The 21,667-nt window shown below is 53.8% G+C and overlaps 1 protein-coding gene across 4 annotated transcripts in view; it reads left to right on the forward strand.

Annotated features, from left to right (window-relative positions):
* Positions 1-4,223: 4,223 nt before the first annotated feature.
* IL1RAP (interleukin 1 receptor accessory protein) overlaps positions 4,224-21,667 on the forward strand; it is a 65,971-nt gene continuing 48,527 nt past the window's right edge. For all 4 annotated transcript variants that reach the window (XM_019503480.1, XM_019503481.1, XM_019503482.1 and 1 more), the window contains exons 1-2: positions 4,224-4,293; positions 19,869-19,936. In XM_019503480.1, the coding sequence (XP_019359025.1) occupies positions 19,870-19,936 (67 nt within the window). In that variant the 5' untranslated portion in view covers positions 4,224-4,293; position 19,869. The remainder of the gene's footprint in view (positions 4,294-19,868; positions 19,937-21,667) is intronic.

Below are 21,667 nucleotides of genomic sequence, written 5' to 3' on the forward strand. Positions count from 1 at the left end.
AGGAGTGAGTGCAGGGGCAACTGGAGGAAGGGACGTTAAATCCGTGTTAAGATACAGCTTGAGAAATCCATGAAAGGGATTTGATGGCACAACTGGCTGTCGTAGCAGGGATGGGTCTCTTGCAGTCTCGTGTCCTACATATCTATGCCTAACAGGGGTGTGAGGTATTGCAGCGGCCAAGCCAAGGAGGCATCATTCGTCCTTCAAGATCCATGGACCTTTTCCCCATACTCCTGGGGCTCATCCCGGCCTCCTGGCATCATTCTAGGCCACACTTCTTCCTAGTGCAATTTCCTTCTGTGGTTTCCTTTGGCAAGGCTCTTTGTTCCCTGCCCAACGCTGCTCTTTGCTATTAAACAGCTGCTGTACCTCAGCCAGATTGAATAAAATAATAGTAATAGTCATTAAAATTTTTTATGTGGGTCCCCTCTTTGCAAGCATTTCAAACTATGTATTTAATGAATTGCTATTCAAATCCAAGTGCAGCTCCCTCTGGGGTGTAGCCCTGCTGTAGGTAAGCGTGTAGCACAACAGTGCACAGCAGCATAGGGCAGGAGTGAAAGGGGTTGGTGTATAAATAAACCTCCTAGCATCACTAAGTGGGGAATCATAGCCCCATTTTTGAGATGGAGGTGGTGATGAAATGTTGACTGCAAAGCCACAGAAGACAGGCCTGACGTGGGGTTTTGCAACCAGCTTGTGTTTGAGATCCTTGTCCCTGAAAGCTTTGCTCACATTCATGAACCATCCATGTGAGGCTAACATTGAACTGCAGCTTTGCATTGGGATCAGGGAGCAATCCTGATGTCCATCCCTGGGCCTAAAGTGGCTCTGATGGACTTTTGCTTTGAGAGTCTGGAGCTGCTCGCACCAGGAGAGCGAAGTGAAATTCAGTGCATGTGAGGGAGAGAGACACAGAGGCACGGATACAAACCTACTTTGATTTGTCTTGCAGCAGCATGAAGGCCCTCAAACCAAGATAAATCACCTCGTCCAGTCTACGGGTGGAAGCATCATACCAGAGCGAAGGATTATTTAGTTCCTTATGCTGGGCTCATCCCCGTGCACCACCCAGAATTGCATTCAGTGACACGACTAGCATCTCAGAAGGCAGGGTAGCATTGCACCTTATCGACTAACTAAATCAGAGATACATAGCATCCGCTTTCATAAGCAGCTGGCTTGCTTCAGCCCATGCTTTCAAGCAAGTTGATGCCTGTGAAAGCTGATGCTATCTTTGATTTAGTTGGTCTATAAGGTGCAAACCTATCTTAACTTCATGGCTCGCTACCTCTCTACATTCAGTATCTGCTATGGGTTGCTTTTCCTCTCCAGTACGACGGAAAGCTTGTGCACTGGAGTGCCATGCTTCAGTAGGGAGATTTTCAGTACCTGCGTTGCTCAGTACTTTTATCTTAGAAAAAGGAGGTCAAAGAAATATGCCTGGTACTTCGGGGGACCCCAGCTCAGCCCCCAAGCTGCACGGCTGTGACAGCGCAGACTAATTTATCCCACTTCTCATGGTTAATTACTTTCCCAGCAGGGTAAATTAGCCGAACGCAGCCGCTGTTGGGATCAGAGCTAGCTCACTGCACACTAGTGGGTGTCTCTGCCCCACGCTGCATTTTGCCATGTGGAAGGTGGGGAGCTCAATCCAAAGCCTCTGAGGAGCCCTGCCTCTGGCACTAGTGAATGTGACACGCCTTGCACACTGTCCTCTTGCACCGGGAGCAGATTTGTCACTTATAGCTGCGGTATTTCGGGGTGTCCACACTGCACAATGAGAAGATGGGGCAACAAGCTCCATGCACTGGCTCGTAGCCTGGGCACGTGAGGATGAGATGAGGCGGTGAGCAGAGGTGCATTTTGCTCCTGAGCACACTGGAAAATCAGGTCTCCATCCCAGCACCAAGAGGGACAGCTTCCCCTCTGCTTCTCGTCCCAGAGTTAATGCATCTGGAGTGGGGATGAGTGGGCAAGGCAAATTGTCTTGGCAGCAGGATGCAATGCAGACATAACCTTGGAGACTCTGCTCCAAGCTGTGGATCACCATGGAGATGAAGACAGAGACTTGAACTTGATCCAGTGCACAGTGGGAAGCCTTGGTAGTGGGGAGGGCAGCTCCCGCGCTCTTGCCCTCGGGCTGAGATGTGCCAAAGTGTCCTGGGATAACTGCAGTTTCCTCAGCACTGAGCCTCGAGTCCAGACCGACTGTGTTGCTGGAGTCCAGCCCACAGGGGATAACACCGGGGCGTCCTCTGCCAGGATCCTCTTTGGCAGCCAGAGAGGATAAAGAGCATCACCTACACCCCCTGCTTCCTTGCTTACAGCAAGAACATAAGAGAAGTCTCAAAATATGAGCTGGAGGGTGCCTCTTAACAACAGAGACTGCTTGTACATGCAGCCCCCTCAGGACCCTCCCACAGCCCATGCCCCCCCGATCCACCTTGCTCTGGCTCCATGCCTGGGTGACCCCTGGACCATCGTGACGGATGCTGAGGATGTAGGCTGGAAGGGCTTGTAGGGCCGTGTCAGCTGCAAGTGCATGTTACCTCATCTTGACGTGTCATGTGGAGGTCTAAAAGAGCTTGTTCCTGGGAAAAATGAGAAGCCAGGGGGTGATACTAGCACCCATTGAGCACAATGCATCTAAAAAGGACTTTAACTGCTTTCATGCATGACCCTGGCTGCCAGCCACCTCTCCTAGGCAAGCAAACATTGCATTGTGCCAGCCCAATGCTTCTCAACCGGGGTCCCACAGCCCACCGGGGTGCCTTGAGATCCACCCCTTTCCACGGGGTGCCACGCCATGTTAGTACATCTAGTTGTGCAAGCAGGATGCACAGAATAAACCCATAGATTTCACATAGGAATGCAAAGATGGGTCTTTCTGAATTTTTTCGCAACAGAAAAAAATGCTCTGTTATTTTTCTGTAGGTGAAAAAAAAAGTGAAAATGAAGAGCTGGCATTTTCTAAGTGGGGTCTCGAGCCTATCCAGGGATGGCTGCATAGGTTGGGAACCCCTGTGCTAGGCATAGCACCGACACAGCGCAAATGCCCCTGTTTAAAGGGATGCAGCGTCTCACTAAGCGAAGGGAGGAAGCAATACGAGCGGATCCATAACCCGTGCCCTTTGCTTCTTTCCTACCGGCCCCAGGCCGAGGGTGCAGGCTGCACGAGGAAGAAAGGAGACACGGTGCTCGGCTTGGTACTTGTGTGCGTTTATAGTCCCAGATGAGAGCGCTCACTTGAAGGCCTGTGCCGTGCAAGCAGCGCTCAGAGCAGCTCGGCCTTCGGACACGCTTCCTGCTTGGCACGGCGGCGGGCAGGAAACTTTCAGCTGGCAAAATAAGTGTGGACAGTAGAGGGAGCCAGGATCCCCTGCTATCCAAAACCAGGGGGACAATTCAGGGCTGGGAAAAGAGCCTTGTCTTTATGCCTGTGGGCCGCTGGTCAGCCTTCGGAGTAGGCAGAGACCTCTGACCCCCCACAGCCATCTCCTGCAGCCTGGGCAGCGTGGAGTTTGCAGAAGTACCCCAGAAGCAGCCCCATACGTGGGGTCCCTTTAGGACCTGACTCTCCCCGCTTCCTTCCAAGGGGACGCCCAGCTCCCAAAACGCAGCGACTGCTGGGCATGGTCCAGGCAGATGTGCCCCCTCCCCTCCCCTCCCCTCCCCTCCCAGCCTGGGGCTGCTTGTCGTGGCAGGGCAGGACGAGGGCCTGTCACTTTCCCACCCGCGGCCCAGGTGCACAAGGCCCGGCCTGCGTTGGATTTGGTCTATTTGCTGCCGCTCACCTTGCAGCACAGCAGACGCAGGGCAGGAGCCAGAACTAAAACTCTCCCAGGTCTTGGTTATCATCCTGCCCCTGGGCTCCTGCTCTGGGGGACCCCAGCTCCCTCCCTGCCGCTCACCACAGCCCCTGGTCGTCTCTCGGCCTTTGTCCCACGCTGCCCCGACTGCCCTTCCAGCTGTTCCAGGGATGGGGGAGGAGGACAACCCCCTGCACCTCCCCCAGAGGCACAACTGGAAGAGGGCAGGCCCCCCCCCACCACGGCTGCAACATCTGGAAGGGAAGTGCCCCCTCCTCTGACTGCCTGGCACATCTGGAAGAGCCAGCTGCTGCCCTGGCAGCACATCTGGAGAGGGGAGGGAAACCCTCCTCCTTTGCATGACGAGGCGTCACTGGGGGGGGGGGTGAGCCAATCAGGGGTGAGGGGGCGGGGACAAGGAGCCTCCGGAAAAGAAAGTGCCGCGGCAACAAAGTAGCAGACGGGCTCGGCCGGGCAGCGGGTGAGTGCGGGGCGCCGGGGCCGGCGGGCGGGTGGGCGATGGGGGAGGGCCGGGGTCTCTCCTGGACCCCTTCCGGCACTGCCTCAGTTTCCCTGTGCAGGCCGAGGGCTACAGGGTGGCAATGGGCACTGCCCCGGGGGCAGCAGCGTGCCTGGGGGCCACGTCTGGTGGCCGCGCACCAGCAGCCCCCGAGACCCGGGGAGGAGAGCCAGCGCCATCCTTCGCCCCTGGGCACGGGGGGGGGGGCTGGACCGTCCGCTTCGAGCCGGGCACTTTATTTTACCCTCCATGTTTCAAGTCCCGGAGCCTGGCACGCCTGCCCTGTTCTGCTGCCCGCCTGCTATGTTAGATGGGGAGGGGGACAAATCCCCCCAGCCGCTGGGAAGCCCTGCATGCTCGGTGTTACCGAAGACAGCCGGGCGCGGGTTTGGGGCGGGCAGTGTTAGCTAGGCCAGGCGGCTTTGCGAGGGGTGGGGAGAGCAGCAGGGAGGCCGCCAGGCCCCCACCTCCAGCGGGGTCCAGGCCCGTGACCCGTGTCAATTAGTTTTGTACATCAGTGGGTTAATAATTGCTGCAGAGCACAGCCCCACGCACGATGCCCAGGGGGTGGTGGGGCTTTCTCTAGGTCTGTGGTCATGTAGGTCCTAAATTCACCCCTGCGTACGTACACACATCCTCACGCTCGCACGCGCTCCCCTACAGCCTTTCTGCTTACGGCCCAGCTCGTTGGGATGCACTTGCCAAACCTCGCCTGGCATCTGTTCAAACGTCCTGTGCTGGGCCGAGGAGCGGGTTGTGTCTCTCATTTATTGTCATTATCCCAGCAAGCGCCCTCTCTTTTGCTCCCTTTTTACCTCTGGATTTACGAGGCCCCATCCTTGTCGGCGGAGAGTCGCACGCTCTCATCAGCTTGCTTCTGTCTCTGCTGCCGTCTCCCCGCTCCCAGCCTGCTGGGACTGGGAGCCCCGCACGCCGACAGCTTTCCGCACGTTATTTATTCGGCCTCGTGCAGAGTGCACGCGTCTGGTCGCAGAGAGAGCCATTTATCACCGCCTGCCTCGGAGGACGTGTGTGTTGCATTGTTGTGCGTCTGGCAGGGAGCACCGGTATTGTGCGAGCGCAGCAGGAGCTGGGGTAGCAGCCCCGGGCATCGCCCCATCCAGGCAGCTCGGTTGTAGAGCACCAGTGAAGGACTTCGGGTGCCCTGCTTCCCTGCTGTGCCAGGGACAGGGGTGAGCAAGGGGAGGTGGAGCCGTGCAAGCGTTAAACACCTAGGGCCGGTGGGAATGCCCATGGAGGGATGTGCCCGGCTCTGGGGTCACCTTCTCCAGGGAGCATCTGCTCTGACGGTGTCAGGCCCTCGTGTCTCCCAAGCCAGTGGTTTTTGTGCTGATCTAGCTGAAGGGAGCAGGGGAGAGGGGCTGTGGCGGTGATGGGGCAGAGGAAGGGGAACAGAGGACATAGGTGGTGTGAGATGCAACGCGCTTCTGGTGGAAGCAGGGGAGCAGCGTGCAAGCAAAGGGCTTGTTGGAGAAGGGTTTGCACTGGAGGACCAGGCTGTGCCAGGGGGGTGAGGCGCTTGCAGATAAGGGCAGGACTATTCAGTGGGACCTTGCAGTGCAGGGACTTAATGGAGACAGCAGACCTGAGCAGAGCCTGGGGGTTGCATGGTGAGGCCCCGAGAGGGCAGGGGGGAGGTCATGGGACTGGGGGTTGCCTCTTGCTGCAGTGATAAACTCTGGAGCCTGCATGCTGAAGGGGAGAGAAGAAGCTATGTTAGGGGAGTAAGCCCGTAGATGAATACCCCTTAGTGCCCCCTCTCTGCCACCCACCTGGCAGTCGGACACCAGTGTGCAAAATGCTGTCTCGATGGGAGCAGGTCGCAGGGGTTGTGCAGGCTGAGGGGCTCCGGCAGGACCTCTTCTCTCGGGCACGGGTGAGGAGGGCAGGAGCCGGCCCAATGTCCAGCGCACAGGCTGCTTTGCAGAGCTGGACGGTAGAAAAGATGTGAGCGGAGGGGTCCTGGCCTCCTGGTCTCCCCTTCACCCCACCGCCAAGCGCCACACTGCTTTGGGGGGACGCTGCAGGGCTTTGCAAAGCATCGGGTATTTAAAAGAAACCGAGGAAGAGGCGCTGTGGAAATGACAAGTCGCTCCACGCTGGGGCACTTTCGGAGACGCAAGCTCAGGTCCTCCCTTTCCTCAGCATCTCTTTTCACTTGCCTCGGGCCATTTGACTAAAAGAATAACCGCCCCTTCTTCCAGGCCTGCACTGAGGACTCTTTTGCTCCCTGCACCCCTCTAATTTTTTTGCAATCTCTGTTTTGCAATATTTATTCTGGAAAACGGTGACTCGCAGAATAAAATCCACTCCTACAACCTCAGATTTAGCACGTGGTGCAACCCAGATTAGAAATGGGCGCCGTGCAGGGCTAACTAGACAGGGTTTGTTCTGTGGCTGGAGGCTGATAGAGTGGCCTGAATGACGGGAGGGGGGTAAATCGGTGTTAAAAGTATGTTCAGTTTTCGGTAGTCCAACATGGACTTGGGGCAAGAAGGAAAGGACTTTTGTGGGCAGAAGTTTCAATGTGTTTCTCTCTCTTTTATCCCTGGAACTGGGAAAGATGCAACACGTGGTCTCCAGATTTTGGAGATAAATCCAAATGCCAGGAACCATTTCTCTTTCGACCCTGGCTCTGCCCATAGAGCCTCCCTGGTTCCCTTGTGCACAGCAGTCCTTGCACAGTGCCCTGTGGGGTTGCTTAGGTGAGCACGTCCGCGGATAGCCAGAAATGTTTGCAAACCAGTGACCCTAATGCTTAGAGCTAACGGGAAGTCGTGTAACTTTATGTTGCTATAATTTATGCCAAATTATATGTGGTTTTCTGTTAGAGGGACACTGCATTTTTCCTCACTGAGATTTTCCATTTATTGTGCTGCTTGTGCTTGTAGCCGTTTCTTTCCTCCTGACTGGTTTGCCTTGTGTCCTAGATGTAAATAACAAACTAATTACCGCTAATCCCAGTGCCGGGGAATTGGATTTTTAAAGGTGAAAAATAATTCCCACCGTTAGCTTGGCAATGGCATTTTAGGGCGTTTCACCGTGCAAAGAGATCGAAATGGTGTGGTTTGATTTTTTTATTTTTTTAAGGTTCTTCCTGTGATATTTAGACTGGCATTTTGAATCATTTAGAAAACAAATAGAAATGAAAATAGCGTTATGAAATGGATTTGGCCATGCACTGGACGTGGTGATTAATGTAATCTAATGACTCTGTCTTGCTCTTGCTGAAATCAGTGGGAGTTCTGCCACTGAAATTCGAAAGGAGCAAAAATAAGCCTTAATTCTGGAAAGATTTTGTAGAGAGACACTTACTACTTAAAGCAATAAATTGCATTTCTGTATTATCCATAAGCTGGGGCTCTTGTGTACCCGGCAAACCAGCCAGAAGATGGCTTGTTTCTAAGGATTGCTGCATAATATTTGCAATGGTAAGGCAGGTTTGAACTACAGTTTTCAGAGAGGGATGAGGAGCCGCTTTATCCACAACAGCAATGCAGATCGCAGCGCTGAGGGAGCCGAGTTAACTTTGTGCGCCGGTGTTCATGAAAGCATGTGGAAGCACTTTGCACATCTGGAGGGTCACGCCCGTGTGAGGCAGGATGGCACTAGCATCATTTTATGGGGATTTGACTCCAAATTGTTCCATTTCTCTCCTAACCCTTTCGGTTGGTCTGCTAAAAGAGACCACATTTACCCAAAGAAGCTTGCCTGCCTACGTCCTTAGACCAACACAGCTACACCCTACACCCCTGCACAAACCTCTTCATCACTGACTCGGTTGCTTGATCAGCCCGATGTGCCTGGAGCTTTCTGTGCTGTTTGCTGTAGGAGAGTCAGGGCCCAGTCCACATCACCATGTAAAATGGAGGTGCCCAAAACCAATGGATGGTTTAGAAACCTGTGGATTTCCAAATGCTCAGCAATGCACTGCTGGAGCCCAACAGCTGGTCCTACGTAAATGCTGCACTGCAAAGAGCCAAATGCCTCCCCCGCCCTACACCCACTGCCAGCCAGCCTCTCAACAAGACAAGAAAAATAAATCCAGCTTCAGTCCACCTATATTTGTTAGCGACTGTTGGTCAGAGGCCCTGGGACCTGTAGCAAGTGTTTACCCCGAAGGTCAGGGCTTTGCAAATATGGTTTTATGTACAGGTCATTGGATTTCTTCCCTGGAGAAATTGCCCTCCCTTGTTTGCAAATGTGATAATGGTGGAAAATCTGCTTGCTGCAGCTTAATGCGATTGGGCTGGCAAGCTCCGACGGTGAGCGTGCGCGGGTGTGTGCACGGGGACAAGAGGAGCAGGTCCGAAGCAGTGTCTGGCTCCCAGGACGGACGTCGGGAAGCAATCCTGGCTGGGTGAAGTGCAGCGAGAGGTGGGCACCAGTGTCTGCTCGGGTAGAGGGCATGGTGAATGCCTGCTTGATTTTTGTTTTGGGCTCTTTCATGCAAGCAGCACCCGATCAAGAATGATGGGCTGCCTTCTCCCTGCCACCCAAAAACCCTTGGCCACTTTAGCCATTGTCAATACAGGGGATTGGTGCCTGCCTTCTTCCTGCCAAGGATGCTATGAGTGCTTCATTCTCCCTCCCAGCTCTTCATGCCACTTGCCTTCTGGTCTCTCCTGCAGCAGTGGGACACAGTTACTTCAGCTGGATGCAGATGTTACACTTAGTGTGCATTAAGTGCACAGAAAGCACTTTAAAACTGTAACCGAACAGACATTCATGGCACGTAAAGTGCTTTAAAAATGGCAGGTCCGGCTCTAAGTTAACCCTGGATGGAGGTGCCTTTAGACTAAAGTGCTTTAGGTTATGGTGCTTTTTTGAACGTCTGTACTGCCTCTTCATTGCTGGGGCTGAGAAGCAGAGTGTGGTGGGTCATGGGAAATACCGGCCATGAAGAAAAGCATCGGGAAGCCAAGCCAGCAGCGGGGGGCACGTGGCAGGCCAGTGGCAGCTGTAGGGTTACTGGGGCCCCTTAGAGGCATAAGTTGAAGAAAGAACAAAGTTTTAAATAAGTTGAAGAAAGAAAGGGGGAATTAGATACCCTGTCAAGTGTTAAAATGCAAATAGAGCCACTTTCTTGCAAAAAACCTCACGCCCCTAAAAAATGTGTTGCAAAATTTTGCACCCCCCTAACGTGTGGGGCCCCAGGCGGTTGCCTGATTTGCCCTCCCCTAAGGAATGGGACGTTGGGCTCCTCTTTTATGTTAGGGATAAACATGTGTGTTGGGCCCAAGGCCACTTTTGGGCAAGGGACGACTTCCCCCATCCATCCCTGGTGGGGGCTGAGCAACAAGGAGGCACCCGGGGGCGGTGACACAAGGGAGAGCACATCTCCCCGGGACTGCTGCCACCTTCCTCTTCCTCCTCCTCTGTGGAGGCAGCTGAAGTAGCCAGCGTCAAGTGGATGAAATGGGGACCATGACACAGGCCATGCTAGGCACCCTTTGCATGCAGTGAATGGACGTTGCTGCTGAGAGGGGTCATGGGGCGAGAGGGGAGCCTGCATTTTTCTTTGCATGAATCTTTCCCTGCAAAACAGATCCCTGCTTTTCTGAGACCTGGAGATGAGGAGGCTTTGGGGGTTGAGCAGAGCAGCTGAACCCCCAGACAGCGGGAGGAGGAGGAGGAGATTCGGGCTGTCTCTCTCTGGCCACCGCTCCCCTGGAAATGCCAGCCGTGCATGCATTGCCTTTTGTTTGTCATTCAGCGCAGGAGATGAATTCATTACCCTCACGAGATCAATCATGTTCCACCCCCCGAATAATTAATATGGATGATGGCTGCAGCGCTCTGCTGCTGCCCGGAGTCCTGCTCCTGCCACCCTCTCTTGAAGGCGCAGCCCGGCGTGAAGCGAGCCTTCTCCGGGAAGGATGCGTGACACGAGCATTTACTGTCCGCTCATCGAAGGGCGAGTGTGTGCCGGAGAAGGGAGCTTGGCCTGGCAGCCCATCGGGGACTGATGGTCACAGGAGAGCTGTTCTGGCCCAGCTGGATTCCTTGGTTAGATCCCCCTTGCAGCTGAAAGAGTTGGGATTTCCTGCTCATGGAGGGGGTTCATTGCAGCTAAAAGAGTAGCTGTATCCCTTGCAGCTGAAAGACTTGTGGGGGGGATTTCCTGCTCATGGAGGGGGTTCATTGCCTAGCTGGACACAGCCAGTTCTTCCCCGCTGCGAGGGACCTGCTGTCTCGGGGTCTCCGACACAAGTCCCCAAAGCAATGACAGTGCCAAAGTATCTTCTTCTTCCTAGAAGGTGAGGCTGAAGGAGCTGGGTACATTTGGGTTGTGGGAAAGGTGCCTAAGAGGGGACACGGTAATGGTCTTTGAATACTGGAAGGGTTGCCATCAAGAAGAGCGGCTTTACTCGCTGCAGAGGGCTTGAAAAGCAAAGTCGATTAAGGTTGGATATCAGGAAAAACTTCACTGTCAGAGCAGGGAGGCAGTGGGATAGGTGCCAGGGAAGGGGGGGGACTCTCCATCACGGGAGAGGGTGGAAGCCAGTGGTCCAGCATGATCTAGGTGTAGCGATGCCTGTGATCTACCGTGAGGATTTCCCAGGCTCCCCGACTTTGCTGGTTACCACGTGGGGCTGGGAGGGAATCCCACCCCCAGATGCTGTGTATCAAGGTTGTTTTAAGTCTTCTTCATAGGCTCTGGGTGTTGTCTGCACCCCAGTCTGGGCATGGGGACTGGGCTGGGGCAATGCTCCTACTGGGACTTAAACTTGGAGGGTCCTGGTTAGAGGGACTTGGCCCTCTGCTTGAGGTCAGACCGATGCTAGATTTGGGGTCCAGAAGGAATTTAACCCCCTGGCCTGATTGGTACCAACTGGGGGAGAAGAAGGTAGTTTGCTTTCCTCCGCAGCTGCGGGTGTGCACCTCTAGCAGGGATTTCTTTATGATATGTTAACAATCTTTGCAGCAGCAGGATGTTGGTTGCCCTTGCTTTACCCGTGGCAAGTGCAGGTGTGATGTCTGCTGTTGTGTCGGGGTGGACTGTGTAGTTGTACTAGGAGTTTACAGAGTGGGTCTGTCTGGGCTGGTTTGCACAGGTATGCCCCAGCCTCGGGCAGGGGTTGGACTAGATGAGACCTCTGGATCTCCCTTCCAGCCCCACTTCTCTGTGGTACAACAATCCTGCACCCCTGCGAGCTGCTATCTCCATCGCTTAGGTGCAGAGAGGATAAGTGACTGCCCAGAGGCTGCTCCGGTGCATGGGCAGGGACCCCAAATCTGGTCCTTTGTGCTGGTGCCCTCATTGCTGGGCCATTTTGCATCCCAGCCCCCTGCGCTGTCCCATGCATCATGTCTTCATTCCTTCCTGTGACACTGCTCTACTTGATGCCCCTTTCCCTTGCCCCCCTCCATGAGCTTTGCTCCGTGAGATGCAAGGATCTGTTACCCCAGTATCCTCAGCCTGTTGCTTTCTGCTCTGCCCCATGGAGTGGCCTGGTTCGGGGCAGATGATGGGGCACCTTCATCATTTATTCTTGGGGAAGGGGTTTGCCGGCAAGGCCCCAAGCAAAATCAACGTCTCTTGTCCAGGCAGGAAGAGAGATTTAGCCATGATGACCTCCAGCCCTGCTTTCCTATGATCCCAAGTCAGGCAGGGGAGGGGCACACCTTCTAGACCAACAGAATCAGAGGTGCATACGCTTTCATGAGCAATGGCTTATCGATCCACCTTTTAGCAGGTGCTCCAGGCCTGATCCGAAGCCCAGGGAGGTCGGCGCAGGTCTTGAGCAGGTGTCGGATGTGGTTCAGCTCTGAATGGACAAGGTCTGAGTATGTGGGAAGAAGCTTTCACAACAGGCAGTGCTGTCCTGGGCTTGCTAGAAAGGAAGGAAACTACAGACGTGTCCCAGTGAGGGGGAAAACCCCGCTGCAGCATTGCTTAGCTGAGATCCCAGACACTCAGGCTTGCTCAGCACCAGGTTTCAGCAAGTGGGTCGTCCCTAGCAGGGCTGTTGCACAAGGGTGAAACACTTCTTCCCTCGTAGCTGTGCTCAATGCACACTCGGGCGGTATGCAAGGGGGTTGCAATGGCTAAGCCACGTGGCAGGGACGGAGGGGCAGCAATCTGCGCGGGGCGGGTGCCAATGGCTCTGGAAAAGGGAAGGAAAGGTGATGACGTGCGTGCCGGGAGGTGGTGATGCTCGGCCTTTGGCGTGCCAGGCTGGGGATGAAATCCCCCTCCAGCAGAGCGGGGGAACTCGATGCCAGGAACTGCGGAGGTTTGGTCATTGCTCATTTTGCACCAGGGTAATCAGACATCCCCCCAGCAAGTGGTTTTCAACCTGTTTCAACTCAAAGGCACGTCTCAATTAGACTCAAGGCATCTTGGTCATTTTTTGATAACAAGAACGTAAGAGCTGCCAGGTCCTGGGTTTGATCTTTCCCAGAGAGCAGATGCTGGAAGGGAGAGTGAACTGGGTCTGACCCATATTTACCCAAAGAACCTCGTTTGCCTGGGTCTGGCCTGGGTTTTCCCCTTGTTCCTCTCTCCCTTGCAGCCTCCAGCGTTGAAGGTCCGATTCGGAGGCCGTGCCCCTCGCTCCTGTGCTCAATAGCGACCGATGCCGCTTTCCTCCATGCATGTGTCCAGCCCCGTGTGAATCAGGCTGACCCCTCGACTTCCACCACATCTGGTGGCAATGAGTCCCACACTTCAACAGCACGCTGGGTGAAAAAAAAACCCACAATATTTCCTTTTGTTACTTTTCAACTTCCTGCCAGCTCGTTTGATGTTGTGACCCCTTGTTTTTGTATTGAGAGAGACGGTCAATAATAAATCCCTATTGACTTTCTCTTCCCCATTTAATAAGGCCTTCTCATGCCACCCCACTCAGCATCTCTTTTCTCAACCGAGTGGGCCATGATAATGATGATGATAATCATCATCATAATAATAGAGCAGATTTTCTGCTGTGAAGAACTCAGAAAAATCACAGCAGGGCATGCAAGGTTGTTTTTTTTTTTTCCCTTTCTCCCCCCTCTTGGATGCTTTTGGCTTCTTTGCTCTAATTGCACTTCTCTCTCTTGTGTCCCCTGAATACTCAGGTTTAAAAAAATAGCAACCACCCAACCCATGTCCCCAACACTTGTTGCATAGGAGGATGCATGGCTGGGCTTTCCAGAGGGGCTGAGCTGCATGTGTGCATATTCCCCTGTGCGTGGAAGTGGCAGAAAGAGGAAATCCACCCCCCTGTTTTGTGTTGCAGAGGTTGCCTTCCCCCCTCCCCTGAACTCCGGGTTGCTGGTTGAAATCTTGGTTGTAGCCGTGTTGGTCTAAGGACATAGGCAGACATTTACCCAAAGAGCCCTGTCTGTACTGGAAATCTCTGGGTATATCTGCTCAACCATGTTTGCACAACTAAGAGTGCATCGTGTAGCACCCCGCAGCACCCTTGAAAGGCTCTCGAGGCACCCCAGGGTGCCAGGTGAGAATCGCTGGACTAGGCTCACTAAGTCATTTTGGGGTGCCAGAGGACTCGGTGTCGCTGCTGGAAGCGTTTCATTTCCCAGCTATTCAGACGTACAAAATAGAGGCTCCCAGCTGGAGACGGCGCTGCAGCACGGCCGTGCTCTTGCTGACTGCAGCTCGCGCTGCTCCGCGTGTGCTCGCCGTTGCCGCCGGTTGATTTCTTAGCTGTGCTTCAGCCTCTCTCTCCGTGGCCCGCTCAACAGATCTCTCGATTATAGTCCCCGATGTTTATTTGTCTCGCTCAGGTGTGCGTGTGCTCCAAGATGGGGCTCATTACGGGGCCGGTGGGTACGAAACGTCGGGAACGCGGCGTGCTCGGCTTGCTGAGCAGATGCCGAGGATGCTGCCAGCAAGACGCTAGCAAAGCAGCATGTAAACGAAGCAGGGGGATCTCTGCAGAGCTGGGAAGGGGGGCACAGCAGTGCTGATACGATCCCCATCCTTGACACAGACCTTCTCCCCTCCCCTGTCCCCAGCCTGGATAGCACACGTTAGCCCTGCTGCAGACCCTTGTCTCACCTGGGACTGCTTCCCTGGATGTGCAAATGGGCAAAGCCCAGGGGCTGGGAATGGTCCAGCGCTCCCATCTGCACCCCTTCCTCCCCGCCATGCTCCTTTCTCTCCTCCTTGCACGGTCCCCTTTGCTGTGTTCGGTGCGCGCCTCGGGAGCGCTGGGCAGGGACTGGGCCCTGAGAAAATCCAGGTCAGTGGGTTTTCTTTTCTTTTCTTTTCCCAGGTGAGCTCCTGGGAAATGACATCCTAGAGGGGGGGAAACCCCGTGTTTTGGGTCCATTCGGTTGTTTCTCTGCAATCCATCCAAAAGGCCTTTCGTTACACGTTTAGCTGTGTTGTGAGGCTACAAAATAAGCTCCTGTCTCCTTGCTGTCCCCCACCTATGCCATGCTCTGCCCAGCGCTTTGCCTCCCTTTGTACCACAGGAGAAGGAGAGGTGCTGAAGCTAAGTGAGATGCCCGAGGTGGTGTGGGAAGCCTGTAGCAGAGCAGGGGATAGTATTTGGGGCTTTCCAAGGTCCCCATCCCCTTCCAGGGGTGAAAGGCAGGTCTCGCAGGCCTTCCAGCTGATCTCTCAGCAATGTGCTTGGTATTTCTTCTGCAATGATACAGCAGTATGGCTCCACTGCCTGTCCCAAAGTCGCAGCCGGATGGAGAGGAGAGACGCTTCCTATCCCGGGGCAGGGTTCAGCCTTTAGAAACCATCCGTGCGGCACCTCACCAGCATGGGGGGGAGGAGTAGATGGGCCAGTGGGTTTCTAAGCTGAGTTTTGACCGGTCTGTGCTCCATCCTTAAAAGATGCCAAGGAGGGGAGACATTAATGAATGCAGCTTCCAAGGGGGAGAGACCAGAGCCTGCCTTCCCATCCCACCACCCCCACCCGGCACTGCTCAGCCTGGCGTTGCGCGGCTCCGACGGGCGCTTGGGAGGCCGTGGGAACGCGCCACGGCGTGGATAACCCGCAGCCAGCCTGGCCCGCAGAAGACCGATGCGGCTGATCCCAGCTAAATGGTGGCTCATGCTACAGTAACTTCCCTTATTGTTTGCTTTACTCAGCCAGCCCAAAGGGCTTTTCAGAGCCTCCATTAGTGCACTTATTTGCGTGTTTGCGGCTGCTTTCGCCGGCAGCCCCTTTTCTTTCCTTTTTCCTTTCTTGGATGCTCTTGGCATCTTTGCTCTAATTACACTTCTCTCTCTCGTGTGCCCTGAATAGTTGGGTTAACAAACAATAGCGGTCGCCCAACCCATCTCCCCAACACTTGTTGCATAGGGGGGCGCCGGGTTGGGCTTTCCAGAGGGGCTGAGCTGCATGTGTGCATATTCCCCTCACGTATGGAAGTGGCAGGAAGAGGGAACCTCCCCGTGTTGTGTTCCCCAGTGCTGCGGGACTCAAAGGACTCAGGGTAGTTTTGCCCCAGGGGTATCAACGAGGAGCAGGGTTTTGCTAACTGGAGCATGGCCTGCATTTGTCAGCTTCCTCCGCTATCTTGCAGAGCCAGGCCAGGCAGGAGAGAGCGACCTGGCCCCTTGGTCCTCAGCTTGAGCAAGGCGTCCTGAAGCCAGACTTGCCTTCTCAGCTGGGAGGGACTGGCCAGGTGCAAGGTACGGATGCTGCAGCCTACCCTGCCGGGTGTGACCTACCTCCAGTCCCGCTGGGGTAGAGTCAGTACTATCTGCACTGGGCGCCATGGATGGAGACGTGCATGTGCTGCATTGCTCGGCCACCTGGAGAGACCGGCCAGTGCTTCTCGCAAGAGCCTGAGTCCAAGAGGAGAGACACAGATGGGTAGAAGGGGAGCAGAGCATCCCCCAAAATGGGCTCAGTCCCCCATCCTCCGTCCTGCTGAGTAGCTCAGTGATTGCCTCAGTTTCCCTCTACCTCGAGGGGCTTGGGGGAGAGTTGCATAAAGAAAGCAAGCTGCTAAGCTCCTTCCAAACCTCTGCAAGCTTTCCAGCACCCCTGCCTCCAAAACCCTTCCCTGGCTTTCAGTGCCCTTTCAGCCAGAGCACTTGGTGGCAGGGATTTGAAGGGAGCTTTTGTTCTGCAGAGAGCAGGGTTGAGTCCTCAGTGAAAAGTAAAAACCTGTCAGCTCTTTACAGGCGCTGGGGGAAGGGCAGGGCAAAGGCAGACGAGTGCCAAGTAGGAGGTTGTTCTCCGGAAGGAGCAGTGACGTTGGGAAGACGGGGCAGGAGTCGCTCAGAGCTCAGCTCTCACTTAACTTGAAGCATCAGGGCAGATGCAAAAAATGAATGAGTTTGGAAAAGGCTGAGACATATCAGGGCCCGTGTTGCTGAAGAACTGGGGGACTGCTCGGGGTTGGCTTCCACTGGAAAGGGAAACGTAAAACAGATATAGAGATATAGATATGCTTTACATTTCCCTTTCCAGTGGAGTCTAACCCTGAGCAGTCCCTCACACTCCTTCAGCAGCACAGAAACCCAATTTAGATCTCTATATCTATCTATCTATCTATAGATAGGTTTATCTATCTATAGGTGGATAAATTGATAGATAAACCTATCTATATATAAAAATACGCACACAAAACTATATCTAGTGTGTGTGTAATATATACGTATACATGCGCGCACACAGTTATATATAACTACACACATATGGTGTATGTGTAATATATAGATGTATATGCACACATACAAACAACTCTATATAACTATATAAATATAGTGTGCATGCAGTATATATGTGCACATATACCCACAAAACTATATAAAACTCTACGTATGTAATAAAACATGCATACATAACATGATATATAACTATAGTGTGTATGTGTAATATATATATATGAAATAAAATTTTAGTTTGATGTGTAAGACATTCAGCTTTTTAGCCGAGCAAGAAGAATATTTCATTGGTTTCCTTAACTTCAGGTCATGGAAGCAGCTTTTTGGTGTTCTTTTTTTTCCTGCTCTGTCTCTCCTTTTCTGTGCCCAACAAATGGAAAACTTGAGGGTTTAATTTTCCTGGGATCCATTGAGTGTCTCTGAACTAATCACTTCCTTGTCCCCACAGGGGTAGGGCATTAGTAGTGCCGTCCTCGCCTGCGCTGTTACCCATAGTGAGTTTGGGGTGTTCTTGGTGTTTTGGGTATTGTGCCTCGCAGCTGAGTGTTAAAGGAGCAATTTTTGGGTTAGTGCTTGCCTATGAATGGAGGTGACTGAACTCCACAGTCCGGGAAGATGCTCCCAGTTTTGTATTCCCACCTGCTGGCACAGAGACGGTGGCCTGGGCAGGGTCGAGCATTTCGTCCCAGGTATGTCCCGCAGAGACAGCTTCCCTCCCCTTGCCCTGGGCATTTAATTTCAGGTGAACCCTGGCCTGGGGATGGAGAAGCTGCTGCCAGCTGATAAGCCCCAGGTCTCTCTCCCCCAAGCATCAACCTAATCCAGATCTTTTGTGGAGGGCTTGGAATTACCCAAGCACCAACCTAGCCCTGCCCGACCCCCAGCTGTACAGCGGGCAGGATGGAAAAAAGAGCGGATGGATGGATGGTCAAGGGGGCTGGGCTGGGGGCGTGCTCCCTGCTTGGGGGAGCTGTTTTCTTGCAGGACTGGAGACCTATGGGTCTCAACAGGACGACCCGATAGAGCAAACGCTCATGCACACAGTCAGTAGGTGCAAAATGTAGTCCTTTGCAGAATTTGCATTCCCACTGGTAGGGATGCAATAGCCTCTTGGAGGACCACAAGCCAAACTCAGCCTGGCACGAGCAGGAGAGGCTGTGCCATAGTAGGTGGTGGCAGCAGCCTGGACAAGAGCTGATTTGGGGGTTAAGAGTCAAGCAGATTCATTGCTGCAAGGAGGGGAAGGACTTGGCATGTGTAGCATGCTCAGCACAACAGCTTATGCATCTTGTGGTTTGGTTAGTCTATAAGGTGCATCTTTACCCTGCCTTCTGCTTCGCTTTCCCCTACCTCTGCTTAAATATATCCTCCTTCCTCGCCCGTGCCGTCAGCTCTTTGCTGCCAACTCGAAGGATGCTGCATCCCTCTCCAGCCTGGAAGGGGAAACATGAACAGGGGTTTTCATCCTTCTTGAGGGATGTGAGCAGGTCACAGCACCTGTTGGTTGAAGTTTGGATGACAGAAACGTCAGGAGGAGATCAGAGCTCCTTGCTTAAATCTTGGCTCCCAGAGCAAAGAAAACAGCTCACGAGCAACAAATAGAAAGGCCTGATGTCTTGAGTCCCCCATGCCCAGCCCAGCCCTGTCCCCTGGCGCATGCCAGCGGGGCTGGACCGAGATCTGGACAGATCAGTTATTCATTCGGACTTGCCGCTTTGCATCGGCCAAAAAACCACTTGCAATTCAGGTAAAATCTGCTGGAGAGCTTCAGCAGGCCAGAAACAGGGGAGACGGTAGCAGCTTGTCCCTTCCCCACGCCTCCGTCTGATTCTTTCATGTATTTGGGGGCAAAAAACAGCTTCTCGGAGAGTTTGCCTAACTCCTGTTAATGCACCTCTGCTCCCTCCAAGAGCTAACGGCGCCTGGGAATAGCAAATGAAGTCTTTAGTCCCACTAATTAGAGCATCTAATAAATGTCAGCTTTCATAAGCAGCCACTTATAGCTGGCATCCAGGGAAAACCTGGAGATGGAGGGGAAGCTTTGTTTTAGTGACCGGGAGGATTTGTGAGAGCAGAATGCCAAATGTGAGGCGCGGGGATGGGCTGGGATTCCTGCGTCTACGTCCGGAGGGGACCGCGGCGGATAAAGTGCTGGTGTGCAAGTCGGTCGACCTGGCATCGGTTCCTGGTTATAGGCATCAGCTGCCTTTGACCGGGGCGAGGGGAGGGGATCTCAATTAGCTACGCTAGTCTGAAGTCAACTAGAAGGCAGGAGGGATTTGCTCCTTATAGACTAACCCCAGCAGATCTCAGAGGTCACCAGAGGACACTGGGATCCAGGTGGAAGTTGTTGCCAGCTGACGCCCTAGCTCTCCTTGCAGGCAGGTGCTCCCTGGGGCTGGGGGAACAACTGCAGTCTCTTTTCCCCCTTGCAAGCCATCAGCAAATGCTTTGTTCAGGTCTCGGTGGTCAGGCATTGTTCTTGGATGCGTTTCGGTGATGGGTAAGTTGTTATCCGCCCACTAGAAAACCTGCAAACACTCTTTTACCTTTCTTCTGTCACCGGTTATCTGCTGGCAGCACTGGACCACGTGGGTGAAACTCTGAGTTTGTAAAGCGATGGCTCGGGGTTTATATTCTTTCCCACGCCATGCACACAGACTTGACAGGGGACAGTAGCACCTAGGCACATATGCAATCCTTGACTGTTGCTTCGAGCCCAAATGGGTAACTCAAGACCCCTCTTCCCAGCCCTAAACTTCAGGGCTTAGGAGCCTCATGCTGTGCAGACTATTTGCAAACAGAACAGTTGGGTTCGTAGCAACTGCTGGGCAGAGGTTGAATAAAGAAAATAAAGGAAACAAATCTTGGCCTGGGAGAAATAGATTTGCAAGTAACTGGGACGTCTCTGTGTTTGCATCGACAGGATGAAGTTGCGCTGCGCCCTGCTGCTTACTCTGTGGCTGGAGATGGCCACGCTCGGCACTGGCTCAGGTAAGACCGCTGCGGTATCTTGGGGAAGTGGATGCAGTGGATTTTGCATTTGCACGCTCTCTTCCATGTAGGATGTGCAGTTTCATCTCTTGGTCTTTAGACTGGTGTGTTTGGTGCTGAAAAAATCGTCATTTGGGAGTGCTGGAGTGATGTTGTATTAGGTCTCTAAAGTCCTGGCTGCAGAAGCCATCCATGTAAACCCGGTGTGGAAGAGTGCTAGCTGTTTGCACTGGCTGTGCAGGCTCTCAGACACCAGTGACAAGCGTGCATGCAAAGGCCTGTCTAAGCACCATCCATTTGAGTGCCCTGCAGAGACCAGTGTCACGCCACTCATAAAATCATAGAAAATGAAAGTTAAAAGGGAGCTCAGGAGGTCACATCTAATCCAATCCTCTGCTCCAAGCAGGACCAGCCCCAACTACATCATCCCAGCCCAGGCTTTATCTAGCTGGGTCTTCAAAACCTCCAAAGATGGAGACTGCACCACCTCTCTGGGGAGCCTGTTCCAGTGCTTCTCCACTCTCCTAGGGAGAAACTTTCTCCTAATATCCAACCTCACCTTCCCTTGCTGCAATGTGAGCCCACTGCTCCTTGTCCTGTCGTCTGCCCCCACTGAGACCAGCCCAGCTCCATCCTCTTTGCAGCCCCCCTGCAGGGAGGTGAAGGCTGCTATCAAATCCCCCTCAGTCTTCTCTTCTCCAGACTAAATCAGCCCATTTCCCACAGCCTCTCCTCACCAGTCCTGGCCCCCAGCCCACAACCATTTTCATTCTAGCCAGTCTCATCTGCTGGTGAAATGAAGGCAGAACAAGTGACTTGCCCAGGGTGACTCAGTGAACCGGTGTCAGGGCAAGGACCAGCACATGCTGATCTTCCCCTTCCTGTCAGATAGGAAGAGCGAACCCTTGGCCCTCACCTTCTGACTCATCTCGGTGACAGACGCTGAGGCCAGGGCTCCTTGAATAGAGCGAGCTCTCATACCATCTCCACTGAGTCATTTTCCCTGCAGGAAATGTGTTGTAATCCTCGCAGCCTCTTCTGGCACACGCTCAGCTCGGAGCCGTTCGTGGAGAGTGGGATTGTGTCCAGCTCGGCACAAGGCTTCCGACATGGGGGCAGAGGATGGTGCGGTTTGCAGAAGGGAGGGAAGAAAGCCACACAGGCATCGGCTCTCAGGCCCCGTTAACCCCTTTGCATTGTGAGGAAGCCTGTCCCTTGCGCTAAACCACGAGCATGTGCACGGCAGAGGCAGCTCGTGGTGCAAGACTCATCCCTCTGCAGCTTCAAAGCCCCGCGCAGGGCTGGGGCTCCTCTTTCCCCGATACCCAGGCTGGGGTCCAGGACTCTTAACTGGCCTGCAAGACTCGAGTCAGCTTTGCTGGTGATGCATGCCCTGGATAGACCTCCTCTCTTGAGCCCCGCCTTGCAGAGACGGGGGGTCAGCCCCAGCTTCTCCCTGGGAATTCCCGACATTGCACCCATTTCCGGCTGCCGGCTGTGTCATGCACGGGGCGCTGCACTGTTTCCCCGGCCCCAGGCAGTGTTGTAACACCCACCGCAGGATGTCTGAATATTGGGAAACACCTGCAGTTCCCCAGGGGGTTGGAAAACAGCCCCAGAAGCAGCATGTAGGGTTGAGACGAGCCTCTGATCTGTGGGATAAGCTGTGCGGGGGCAGGGATTGCATGCTCAGCTGCTCCTGGAGTCCTTGAGCTGTGTGCCCTGCGTGGT

The sequence above is a fragment of the Gavialis gangeticus genome, unplaced genomic scaffold (assembly GCF_001723915.1).
Source record: "Gavialis gangeticus isolate Ggan-Ray unplaced genomic scaffold, GavGan_comp1, whole genome shotgun sequence".
Classification (NCBI taxonomy): domain Eukaryota; kingdom Metazoa; phylum Chordata; order Crocodylia; family Gavialidae; genus Gavialis; species Gavialis gangeticus.